The following is an 11,984-nucleotide window of genomic DNA, read 5'->3' on the forward strand; positions in this document are numbered from 1 at the left end:
CTGAGTGGAACCTGTCCTGTTAAACCGCTGTATGGTCTTGGCCACCGCTCTGCAGCTCAGTGTCAACACTGCTGAACAACACTGCTGAACAACACTGCTGAACAACACTGCTGAACAACACTGCTGAACAACACTGCTGTTCAGCAGTGTTGTTCAGCAGTGTTATTACACTGTATTATAGTTATTTTCAGGATGTTGGAGGAGTCTTGGGTGATGTGTGCGTCTCAGTGATTTACGTTTCTGTCGTCTCAGACTAAAGACGTGACAAAAGCCATGGCCGAGGGCAGGTTTGAAGAGGCGATTAAGCTTCGGGGAACGTAAGTATTCTGTCTTCCTGTCTCTCTGTCTGTCTGTCTGTCTGCCTTACTCTCTTCCTGTCGTCATGAATATGGAGGACAAATTGTTTCTGTCCTGCAGGAGTTTTGAGAACAACTGGAACACGTATAAACTGCTTGCTCACGTGAACCCTGCTGATGTGAAGGTAAACACGTTTACCTGCTGATTATTCACTTAGCCCTTTACACGCAGCCCTCATTCCCGAGCAGACACCACACGTTATTATAAACCATGCAGGAGACACAGTGAAACGTGGTTAATACGACTGTGTCAGAGCTACAGGTTTATCAGCACCATGTCAACCTACATCACTTATTTTACTTCGCTCATGCTTTTATTCTTCAATGTATGATTTTATTTCTTCATATAAATAATAATATACATTATCTCACATCTCTTCTATCCCCCCACCCCGATCCGCCTCTTCTGTAGAGTAATATAAACATCGGCCTGATGAACACTGGAGCTCCGTGTGCAGGTATGAACGCAGCTGTACGTTCTGCAGTCAGGACCGGGATCCTACAGGGACATCAGATGCTGGCTGTACACGACGGCTTCGAGGGACTCGCTTACGGAAATGTGATCGCACACACACACACACACACACACACACACACGTGTTTGTGTAACGTTTATGGAAGGAGTCTCCAGAGTCAGAGGTAAAGCTTTATGTTTTCAGACATGACGGGGCGGGGCTTAGTGGTTAGCACATTTGCCTCGTACCTCTGGGCTTGGGGTTTGATTCCCACCTCCGCTCTGTGTGCGCATGAGGGTTTGCATGTTCTCCCTGTGCTTCAGGGGTTTCCTCCCCTAGTCCAAAGACATGCGCCTTAGGCTGATTGGCATTCCTAATTGTCTGTAGTGTGTGAATGTGTGTGAGATGGTCCCCCTCCTTGTGTAGGTTAAGCGGAACAGAAAATGGATGTATGGATGGACATCTTCAGGAATTGTCATGTTCATTGTGGACATTTCCCCCAGACCACCAGAGGGCACCCTCACTCACATTTTTGAATTTCTTCCTTTGTTGTCTGTCTCACTTCCTGTCTGACACCTGTTTTTTTGTTCCCCTGATTAGTTTCTCTGTTTAAGTTCAGTCTTTTTCCTCCTTAGATGCCACATTATATTGTGTAAGGTTAGTGGTATGGTCTTGTGTGTCCTTTCCTTACTCCAGTCCTTTGTTTTAGTTCTTCCAGTTTTTGGTCTTCAGGTTTTCTGTCTTTTGTTTGTTTTTAGTTGTTTAATCATTAAAGACTTCTGCACTCGCATCCGACTCCCTGGAACTGTGACAACAGATCTCACAGACGTTCCACAATATTACATGTAACTGTAAATGGATAAAAAGTGTGACATAAATATAATAATCATGGGTAAATTGTTGTGGTATTAGGGGAGTAACACACTTTGGGCTACATGTCATTAACACTATAGAGGACAAATACATGTTGTGATTGTGTTTATTTTTAATTAATAATAATAAAAAAGATATCGTTCCTGACTGTAAATCTTTAAAAGTACATGGTGTTGTCTGAAAAAGTCCTAAGTTCTCTGCAGATGTATAAAATGCAGTGTGTGTAAGTGTATTTAATGTGTGTATTGGATTATTAAGATTCTTAGCTTCCTAAAAGGTTCTAGCTGGAACATCTTTGGTAGGAACATATTGTTCTAGAGTTCTATATAGGACAGTTAAAGGTTCCCCTAAGGGACAACTGTACACACCATCTAACAGTCTCTCTCTCTCTCTCTCTCTCTCTCTCTCTCTCTCTTTCTTTCTGTGTGGGTGTTTGTGTGCAGATTGAGCCTATCACCTGGTCTACTGTTGGGGACTGGACCGGACAGGGTGGTTCTAATTTGGGAACTAAGAGGTACCACAGTTCCGTCATTTAAAGGAAGAGCCGCGTCGCTCAGTGACTCACGTTAGTCACATTAGCGGGATTTCAGTAACAAAGTCGGGTTTTACATCCTCATTTATTCACACGTCAGAATATATTTACTCTGTTACCATTGCAACCCTCAAATTATTTGCATATTAAATGGGACTGAATGGGACACAAACTGAGCTCATATGTAGCCCCGCCCCCAAATCAGTTTCATGCAGAATTACTGAGAAAGTCTGTTACCATGACAACCACTGTTAAGCACTAAACTAGCATGAGCTAAGTCAGTTAGCTTAGTACGCTAGGAGGGTAAATATTTCCAGTTAGCATGTTGTTACCCTCCAATAATTTGCATATTTGATGTGATTGGTCCAAACCTGTAATTTAGTGAACTCACAAACTTAGGTCAATATAGCTCCGCCCCCAGATGAAACTACAAAAAACTAAATGGATGAATGTGAATTTAACCCAAACATACAAATGTATAGGATCAAAGTCAGCATCCAGGAGTTTACAAATTTAAACTCTGTGTGTGTGTGTGTGTGTGTGTGTGTGTGTGTGTGTGTAGGACGTTACCAGCCAGTCTTTTGGAGGAAATCAGTCTGAATATCACTAAGTTTAATATCCATGCTCTGATTATTATTGGGGGATTTGAGGTGAGAAAAAACTCTGAAATAACCAGAGAATAAAAATTAAATAATATCTTACACCAGGAAGGTAAACATCTCTCTCTCTCTCTCTCTCTCTCTCTCTCTCTCTCTCTCTCTCTCTCTCTCTCTCTCCTGTCTCTCTCTCTCTTTCTCTCTCTCCTGTCTCTCTCTCTCTTTCTCTCTCTCAGGCATTTGTAGGAGGATTAGAGATTGTGACTGGAAGAGAGAGATATGAGGAACTGTGTATTCCAATCCTTATTATTCCTGCCACTGTGTCCAATAACGTTCCGGGATCAGAGTTCAGCATCGGAGCTGATACAGCTCTCAATACTATTACAGCTGTGAGAAACACACACAAACACACGCACACACACACCAGAACTATAATATGACATTGTGTGTGTGTGTGTGTGTGTGTGTGTGTCAGACATGTGACAGGATAAAGCAGTCAGCAGCTGGGACTAAGCGCAGGGTGTTCATTATTGAGACAATGGGAGGATATTGTGGATATCTGGCAACCATGGCAGGCCTCGCTGCAGGAGCTGACGCTGCTTATATCTATGAAGAACCGTTCCGCATCCGGGACCTAAAGGTGAGAAAGGGTGAGGGAGAGTGAGAATCATTTTAAACGACACATTTAGGAAACTTTAACATTTAAAAACATTATTATTGGTGGTTAATGCTGATTAATTGCTTGTATTTTCTCATGTGTAAGTCGCTTTGGATAAAAGCGTCTGCTAAATGAATAAATGTAAATTGATGGATAATGGTTAGGGATGCACCGAAATTAAAATTCTTGGCCGAAGCCGAAACCGAATATGATGAAAAACTTGGCCGAAAGCTGAATACCGAACATGTTTTTTCGTGTTTTTTCTATTTATTTTGCAATTTTTTTCACCATTGCATAAATTAAATAGTCAAAATGTGCTTTTTACTATTTTGTCTTGCTTTTCAAAGAAAAAAATCAATTACAAAAACTACAATTTCAAAATATTTATTTAACACTGAACATTTTTTTTCATTCCAGCAGGCACAGACTACCAACAAGGCACAATATAACTTTAAATAAATAAATGAGTAAATAAAAATATTTTGATGTGGTCATCTTTGAGCCCCTTGAATAGCCGATGTTAGTCCTGTAACTGACTGCTGAAAGAATGGAACACTCTGTAGACTACAACTAAATGTGCATTAAAAAGTGCATTGACAAGAGTGCAGAAACTGGTTCTATTGGGTTCTATACGGCTGATGATATCGGGGATATATACCGCTCGCGTCCCTGTACACCTCGCCGAGTATTAGAGTAGATATAGGATTTGTCTGCCTGCCCGTAAATAAATACGTCTTTACCTGCTTCCGTACTCTACTCCCTTACATCTCGCGACGTGACAGAAACATGCTCCGGAACAGAAACAAAACAAACGCACGTGTCCACAGCTCGTGCATGCGCACGCCCCCTCATCGAGGTCGTGACATTCGCGTGTCTCACTCTGGTTGCTAGGCTATTTGGTCGCGTCATCAAACACGTCATTGTTCGGTCAAATTTATTCGCCCTTTTCACTTTTTAACACCGAAAATGCTTTTTTTTGCTATTTTCGACCGAATAATTTTGGTTGCCGAACATTCGGTGCATCCCTAATAATGGTGGTTAATTGGTGGTTAATGGTGGTTAATTGGTGGTTAATGATGGTTAATTGGTGGTTAATGGTGGTTAATTGGTGGTTAATGGTGGTTAATGATGGTTAATTGGTGGTTAATGGTGGTTAATTGGTGGGTAATTGGTGGTTAATGATGGTTAATTGGTGGTTAATGGTGGTTAATTGGTGGTTAATGGTGGTTAATGATGGTTAATTGGTGGTTAATGGTGTTTAATTGGTGGGTAATTGGTGGTTAATGATGGTTAATTGGTGGTTAATGGTGGTTAATTGGTGGGTAATTGGTGGTTAATGATGGTTAATTGGTGGTTAATGGTGGTTGATTGGTGGGTAATTGGTGGTTAATGGTGGTTAATTTGTGGTTAATGATGGTTAAATGGTGGTTAATTGGTGGGTAATTGGTGGGTAATGGTGGTTAATTGGTGGTTAATGATGGTTATTGGTGCTTAATTCTGGTTAATTGATTATAATTTGCAGATAAATGTTGAGCATTTGGTGGAGAAGATGAAGACCACGGTGAAAAGAGGCCTCATCCTCAGGTGTGTGTGTTTTCTCTGTAATTTGCTTCTTTACCTTTCTGTTTGATTGAATGATGATTAATCAGAATCAGATGAAAGAGGTTTACACACTCAGTCTGTTCTCCACAGGAATGAGAAGTGTAACTCCAACTACACAACAGACTTCATCTTTAACCTGTACTCTGAGGAGGGTCAAGGAGTGTTCGACTGCCGAAAAAACGTCTTGGGACACATGCAGCAGGTTCGAGTGCTGTTCCTCCATCACCTCACTGTCAGATTCTGTGAACTGAACACCTCCACCATTCTCTCTCCTTCTCTCTCTCTCTCTCACACACACACACAGGGTGGAACTCCGACACCATTTGACAGGAACTTCGGCACTAAGATGGGAGCGAAGGCGGTGCTGTGGGTGACGGATAAACTGAAGGAGTGTTACAGACACGGTTAGTGATGTCACAGTGAGGGAGGGCGTGTTTCCACCACAGGAACTATTTCCAGGAGCATTTGAATTCCTGCTCTAGTTTTAGTGTTTCTGCAAATGTAGTGGATGTAGTGGGCGGAGCTTGTTTTATTCAACACTGCTGATTGGTCAAGCTCAAGTTTTTCAAACAGGAAATATGTAGATGTCATTGTGGAGAACTCTTTAGGAGGGTGTGTATGGTTCTCCGTGTCTGTGTGCAGGACGTATCTTTGCCAACGCACCGGACTCAGCCTGTGTCCTGGGCCTGAAGAGGAGATCTCTGGTGTTCCAGCCTCTGACTGAGCTCAAGGAGAACACTGACTTTGAGTGAGTGATGTCACACTTATCCTCTCTCTCTCTCTCTCTCTCTCTCTCTCTCTCTCTCTCTCTCTCTCTCTCCCTCTCTCTCTCTCTCCCTCTCCTTCTCCCTCTCTCTCTCTCTCTGTGGTAGAAGAGGAATAAAACACATGGGGACATGCTGTTAGAGGAAAATAATAACTTCATCACACCATCCTGTCACTGGTTAGTTTCCTGGAGCAGCACACCCCCATGTGTGTTATTATTGTATAAATAACACCTACACTGTATATCATTTGGATCATACCATCTTTACCGGAACATAAAAACACCTGGACAGGCCACGCCCACAAGGTCAGTGTACTTCTCTCACTCTTGAATCTTCCTGTACATAAATATTGACACCCCCTTCTCGTATGTGTGTAGGCATCGTATCCCGAGGACTCAGTGGTGGTTAAGCCTGAGGCCCGTCCTGAAGATTCTGGCCAAGTACAAGATCAGCCTGGAGATCTCTGAGAAGACCAGCATGGAAAGCGTTATCAAGAAGAGAGGAGTGGTGTAGACACGTCTCTGACGATTCACAGTTTCCATCTGAAAACCACACCGTTTTTTCATCTGCGCGTGTGTGTGTGCGCGTGCGTGTGTGTGTGTGCATGCTTACCCACTTCCTACTTCTGTCCTACTTATCTTTATCTTTCAGTCTGTTTTTCTGGGTGAGTTAGTGTGTGTGAGTGTGTCTGTGTGTGAGTGTCTGTGTGTGAGTGTGTCTGTGTGTGAGTGTATGTGTGTGAGTGTATGTGTGTGAGTGTATGTGTGTGAGTGAGTGTGTGTGTGGAACTTGTTACGTCAGGAGACGTATTGTGTGTGTGTGTGTGCGTGTGTGTGCGTGTGTGTGTGAGCGCTCTCTCTCTCCCTCCCCCTGTTTTGCTCTCACAGGTTGCTACGCCCAAATTCGACGTGCTGCACCGGGATTGGAGAGGAAAAGATTGGGCGTTGATTTAAAAGGCGGAAGAACGATGTGTCGGGGAATGAGGAATCGGATGTGTGGCGTATCTGATAGTGTGCATACCTTTGAATAGCAAATATTTGTGAGATCGCTTGCTTGTTGTGTTGTGAGTGAGTGGCAGAATCTGTGTTGTCCCATTCCCCCGTGTTGTTTTGTGTTGTGGCTGAGTGTACGCCTCCATTGTAAATATCGTCTTGTAATTATTACTTTTCTTCTAATCACGAAAGCAGTAGGGACTGGGTGCCATTTATTTTGGGTGTATCTTTTGTTCGCTGTGTTTACCTTAGTTAGGGAGTCAGGTAAGACTCTGTATTTTCTTTTGAACTACCCTTTTTTTTGTTAGGTAATTTAAAGTGATACAGGGCAAGTTATTTACGGTTCTGTTTGTTATTTTGGCCTTGCCCAGCCCTGAAGACATTGGCTTTCTTAGTGACTGTTTGTTTTGGATTATCTTTCTTTCTTTCTTGTAATCATTAAATTTGTAGATATCAAAGATTTGAAAGACGTGTGTCTACCTTATTGTTATTTTTTTGTTTATACTTTCTTTTGTGTTACACCTCGACCCTAGACTGGGGTCATAACATAAATTGGGGGCTCATCTGACCCTGTAAATTGGGGGCTCATCCGACCCTGTAAATTGGGGGCTCATCCGACCCTGTAAATTGGGGGCTCATCTGACCCTGTAAATTGGGGGCTCATCCGACCCTGTAAATTGGGGGCTCATCTGACCCTGTAAATTGGGGGCTCATCCGACCCTGTAAATTGGGGGCTCATCTGACCCTGTAAATTGGGGGCTCATCTGACCCTGTAAATTGGGGGCTCATCCGACCCTGTAAATTGGGGGCTCATCTGACCCTGTAAATTGGGGGCTCATCCGACCCTGTAAATTGGGGGCTCATCCATCCCGTCATAACATAAATTGGGGGCTCATCTTTTGTTCCACAAAGTCATCTGTGACACCCTTCTTGTGGCTGTACGTAGGGTAAGTCATTTCACTACTCTTTGCTTGGCTATTTTCCTTGTGGTGTGGATAAAAAGGGTGGATAAATATGGAGTTTTATTTACTCTCCTTTACACTATCTCCAAGCATGGAGCAGTTTGAACGTTGTCGCAAAAATGACTTATTTAAAATAGCAGACTTTTTTCAAATTAAGGTACCGCGGACTGTAACTAAGAAAGTGGTTAAAAATCTGCTACAGCAGGAACTTATTCGACAACAGATTTTGCCTGAACTGTCTGTCGTGATTGATATGGAAGAGGGAGCTGTTGCGCAGATTAGATCTGATGAAAAGCCTCCTCCCCCTCCACAAATGTCACCTGGAATTCCTAGATTTCCGCTATTTGCGCCACCCAGTAGCTCGTTGATGGTACCACAGTGTGACCCACTATTGGCATTGAGAATGAAAGAGTTGGAATTGGAAGTTAAACGGGAGGAAAGTGAGACAAAAAGACTTTTGTTAAGGGAGTTGGAGTTGGAATTGGAGCAGGAACGGTTTCGAAAAGCTCACAGTCGGCCTCACCGGGCTCAGGGCTTGTTGGATAGTTCCCCAGCATCTCCTTCATTCGCTCAATTACCTGCAGCTCCCATGCCTGTCTCTTCCAGTCCTGTTGTTCCACAGGCGGAAAACTTGCCAGTATTGGATGTCAGTAAGCATATTAATTTGGTACCTATATTTAGAGAAGCGGAGGTAGATAGCTATTTTACAGCTTTTGAACGTGTGGCAGCTACATTGCAGTGGCCAAAAGAGATGTGGGCTCTTCTGTTGCAATGTAAGTTAGTTGGCAAAGCACAGGAAGTTTGTTCTGTATTGCCAGTGGAGCAGAGCCTTGTTTATGATGTGGTGAAACAGTCTGTTCTCCGTGCTTATGAGTTAGTGCCTGAAGCATATAGACAGAAATTCAGGGCCCACAGGAAATCAGACAAGCAAACTTTTATGGAATTTGCCAGAGAGAAACAAACTCTGTTTGATAAATGGTGTACTGCTAATAAGACTACAACTCTTGAAGCTTTGAAAGAGCTTGTGTTATTAGAAGATTTTAAGAACTGTCTTCCAGAAAATTTAGTCATTCATTTAAATGAGAAAGAGTGATGTCTCTTTCTGCAGCCGCTGTACTAGCGGATGAATTTATACTAACGCATAGGACTGTTTTTCATCCAGTGTTGAGAAGTGATAAGTCTACTGTTCATGAGGTTGACCGACAGGGAAAAGGTTGGACTACTGCTGTCAAGTCCAGACGGGGAAATGACAATGGGAGTCCTAGAGCTGCTCAAAACCGCTCAGTAAATGGTAGAGTGTGTTTTTACTGTCTTCAAGCAGGTCACCTTATTGCTGATTGTGAAGTCTGGAGGAAGAAGAACAGTCCAGTTAAGCCTGAAAGTGTGGGTTTTGTGCAAACTGTTGGGAGTGAAAGGATGCTTTCCTCTGAGAACCCTGTGTATAAACCATTCATGCTACAGGGGTGGGTATCAGGTAGTAGTGATGGGGAATGTTCGCCAGTGACAGTACTACGAGACACAGGAGCTGCTCAGTCTTTCATGCTCTGTAATGTACTACACTTACCTTCTGACTCGTACACAGGCTCTGACGTACTTTTGCGAGGGATAGGGGTTGGGTCTATAAAAGTACCTCTACACAAAATTTACCTCAAAACACACCTGATAACGGGAGATGTTATGGTTGGGCTTTGTTCTCAGCTTCCTGTGGAAGGGGTTGAAGTTATATTGTGTAATGACTTAGCTGGTGGTAAAGTTTTTCCCCAACCAATTGTTGTAAGTAACCCTATTACTGACGAGAAAACTGATGTGTCTATTCAATTTCCCTCAGTATTTCCTACCTGTGTGGTGATGCGGGCTCAAGCTCGCAAATTTCATGATGTTGTGGATCTTGCTGATACTTTCCTACAGTCTTCTGATGCTGAAGGTATGAATGGAAAATTGTGTGTGGATACAAATGCTTCTCCGTGTCAAGTTACAATACCGGATAATGTTCGGTTAAAAATTGAGCGTTCGCAGTTATGTGCTGCACAGAAAGCTGATCCTTCATTGAGTAGGTGTATTACTGCAACTACAAACCATACAAACAACCTTAATGATAAAGTCATTTACTTTTGGGAGAACAATGTTTTGATGCGTAAGTGGGAGAATGGCAATAGTGTGTGCCAAATTGTTGTTCCCACAAGTTACCGCCCCCTCATACTAAGTCTTGCTCATGATTATGTTCTTTCTGGCCATTTGGGGATCAGGAAAACTTATGATAGAGTTTTGAGGTATTTCTTCTGGCCTGGTCTAAAGTCAGATGTTGCTACCTATTGTCGGTCATGCCATTTCTGCCAACTGACTGGTAAGCCAAACCAAACCATACCTCCCACTCCATTACATCCCATCCCGGTCATGAGTGAACCGTTTGAATGCATCACCGTTGATTGCGTTGGACCATTGCCAAAGTCTTAGTCGGGTCACCAGTATATACTTACCATAATGTGTGCTGCTACACGCTACCCAGAGGCTATACCGATGAGAAACATTAAAGCTAAAGGTGTAATGAAAGAGCTGATAAAATTCTGTGCTACTTTTGGGTTGCCAAGAATTATTCAAACGGATTAAGGTTCCAATTTGACATCCACACTGTTCTCGCAAGTTCTGCGTGAATTAGCAATTAAGCACCAATTATCGATCACTTATCATCCTGAGTCACAAGGCACGCTAGAACGTTTCCACCAAACACTCAAATCTATGCTACGTGTATTCTGTGTGGAAACGGGAAAAGACTGGGATGATGGTTTGCCGATGTTAATGTTTGCTGCTCGCGAGACAGTACAGGAATCACTGGGGTTTAGTCCGGCTGAATTGGTTTTTGGTCACACAGTACGGGGACCCTTGAGACTGTTACGGGAACAATTACTGAGTGAGGCCTCTGCACCAGTGTCAGTGTTTGAGTATGTGAGTAGAGTACGTGAACACTTGCATAAAGTGTGTGAAATGGCAAAGACGAATTTGACAGGAAAGCAAAAGCGAATGAAGCAGCGATTTGACAGACCTAGTGTTACTAGGGATTTCCAAGTAGGAGACTCAGTTTGGTGCTGCTTCCCATTCCTGGTTCAACATTGCATGCAAGGTTGTCTGGACCCTACATGATAGAACAGAAGTTGAGTAATACAGACTACGTTCTTCGTACCCCAGACCGTAGTAAGAAAACCCGTGTATGTCGCCTCAATTTGACTTTTATGGGTTGATGGTTAAGGTGGTCAAAATGAATTTGACTTTTATGGGTTGATGGTTAAGGTGGTCAAAATGAATTTGACTTTTATGGGCGGAGGTGTTACGTCAGGAGACATATTGCGTGTGTGTGTGTGTGTGTGTGTGTGTGTGAGCGCTCTCTCTCCCTCCCCCTGTTTTGCTCTCACAGGTTGCTACGCCCAAATTCGATGTGCTGCACCGGGATTGGAGAGGAAAAGATTGGGCGTTGATTTAAAAGGCGGAAGAACGATGTGTCGGGGAATGAGGAATCGGATGTGTGGCGTATCTGATAGTGTGCATACCTTTGAATAGCAAATATTTGTGAGATCGCTTGCTTGTTGTGAGTGAGTGGCAGAATCTGTGTTGTCCCATTCCCCCGTGTTGTTTTGTGTTGTGGCTGAGTGTACGCCTCCATTGTAAATATCGTCTTGTAATTATTACTTTTCTACTAATCACGAAAGCAGTAGGGACTGGGTGCCATTTATTTTGGGTGTATCTTTTGTTCGCTGTGTTTACCTTAGTTAGGGAGTCAGGTAAGACTCTGTATTTTCTTTTGAACTACCCTTTTTTTTGTTAGGTAATTTAAAGTGATACAGGGCAAGTTAGTTACGGTTCTGTTTGTTATTTTGGCCTTGCCCAGCCCTGAAGACATTGGCTTTCTTAGTGACTGTTTGTTTTGGATTATCCTTCTTTCTTTCTTGTAATCATTAAATTTGTAGATATCAAAGATTTGAAAGACGTATGTCTTTCAAGACCTTATTTTTATTATTTTTTTGTTTATACTTTCTTTTGTGTTACACCTCGACCCTAGACCGGGGTCGTAACAAACTACAGTCACGTCGCTGATGTGTTTCACTAATAAAATAAAGAACACGTCTCTAAAACACTTTCGGAGTTCAGAGGTTAATCAAACACGACAACTTCTATCAGATAACATGCAGAATGAGAGTG

The 11,984-nt window shown here is 42.8% G+C and overlaps 1 protein-coding gene across 2 annotated transcripts in view; it reads left to right on the plus strand.

Moving 5' to 3' along the window:
* The window catches only part of pfkmb (phosphofructokinase, muscle b), a 20,567-nt gene extending 8,649 nt beyond the window's left edge, over positions 1–11,918 (plus strand). For both annotated transcript variants that reach the window (XM_053636379.1, XM_053636380.1), the window contains 12 exons: positions 253–317; positions 418–481; positions 769–915; positions 2,128–2,198; positions 2,779–2,866; positions 3,049–3,201; positions 3,288–3,452; positions 4,993–5,054; positions 5,163–5,274; positions 5,377–5,476; positions 5,715–5,820; positions 6,217–11,918. In XM_053636379.1, the coding sequence (XP_053492354.1) occupies positions 253–317; positions 418–481; positions 769–915; positions 2,128–2,198; positions 2,779–2,866; positions 3,049–3,201; positions 3,288–3,452; positions 4,993–5,054; positions 5,163–5,274; positions 5,377–5,476; positions 5,715–5,820; positions 6,217–6,352 (1,269 nt within the window). In that variant the 3' untranslated portion in view covers positions 6,353–11,918. The remainder of the gene's footprint in view (positions 1–252; positions 318–417; positions 482–768; positions 916–2,127; positions 2,199–2,778; positions 2,867–3,048; positions 3,202–3,287; positions 3,453–4,992; positions 5,055–5,162; positions 5,275–5,376; positions 5,477–5,714; positions 5,821–6,216) is intronic.
* The last annotated feature ends 66 nt before the right edge of the window (positions 11,919–11,984 follow it).

The sequence above is a fragment of the Ictalurus furcatus genome, chromosome 11, assembly GCF_023375685.1.
Source record: "Ictalurus furcatus strain D&B chromosome 11, Billie_1.0, whole genome shotgun sequence".
NCBI classification, from domain to species: Eukaryota; Metazoa; Chordata; class Actinopteri; order Siluriformes; family Ictaluridae; genus Ictalurus; species Ictalurus furcatus.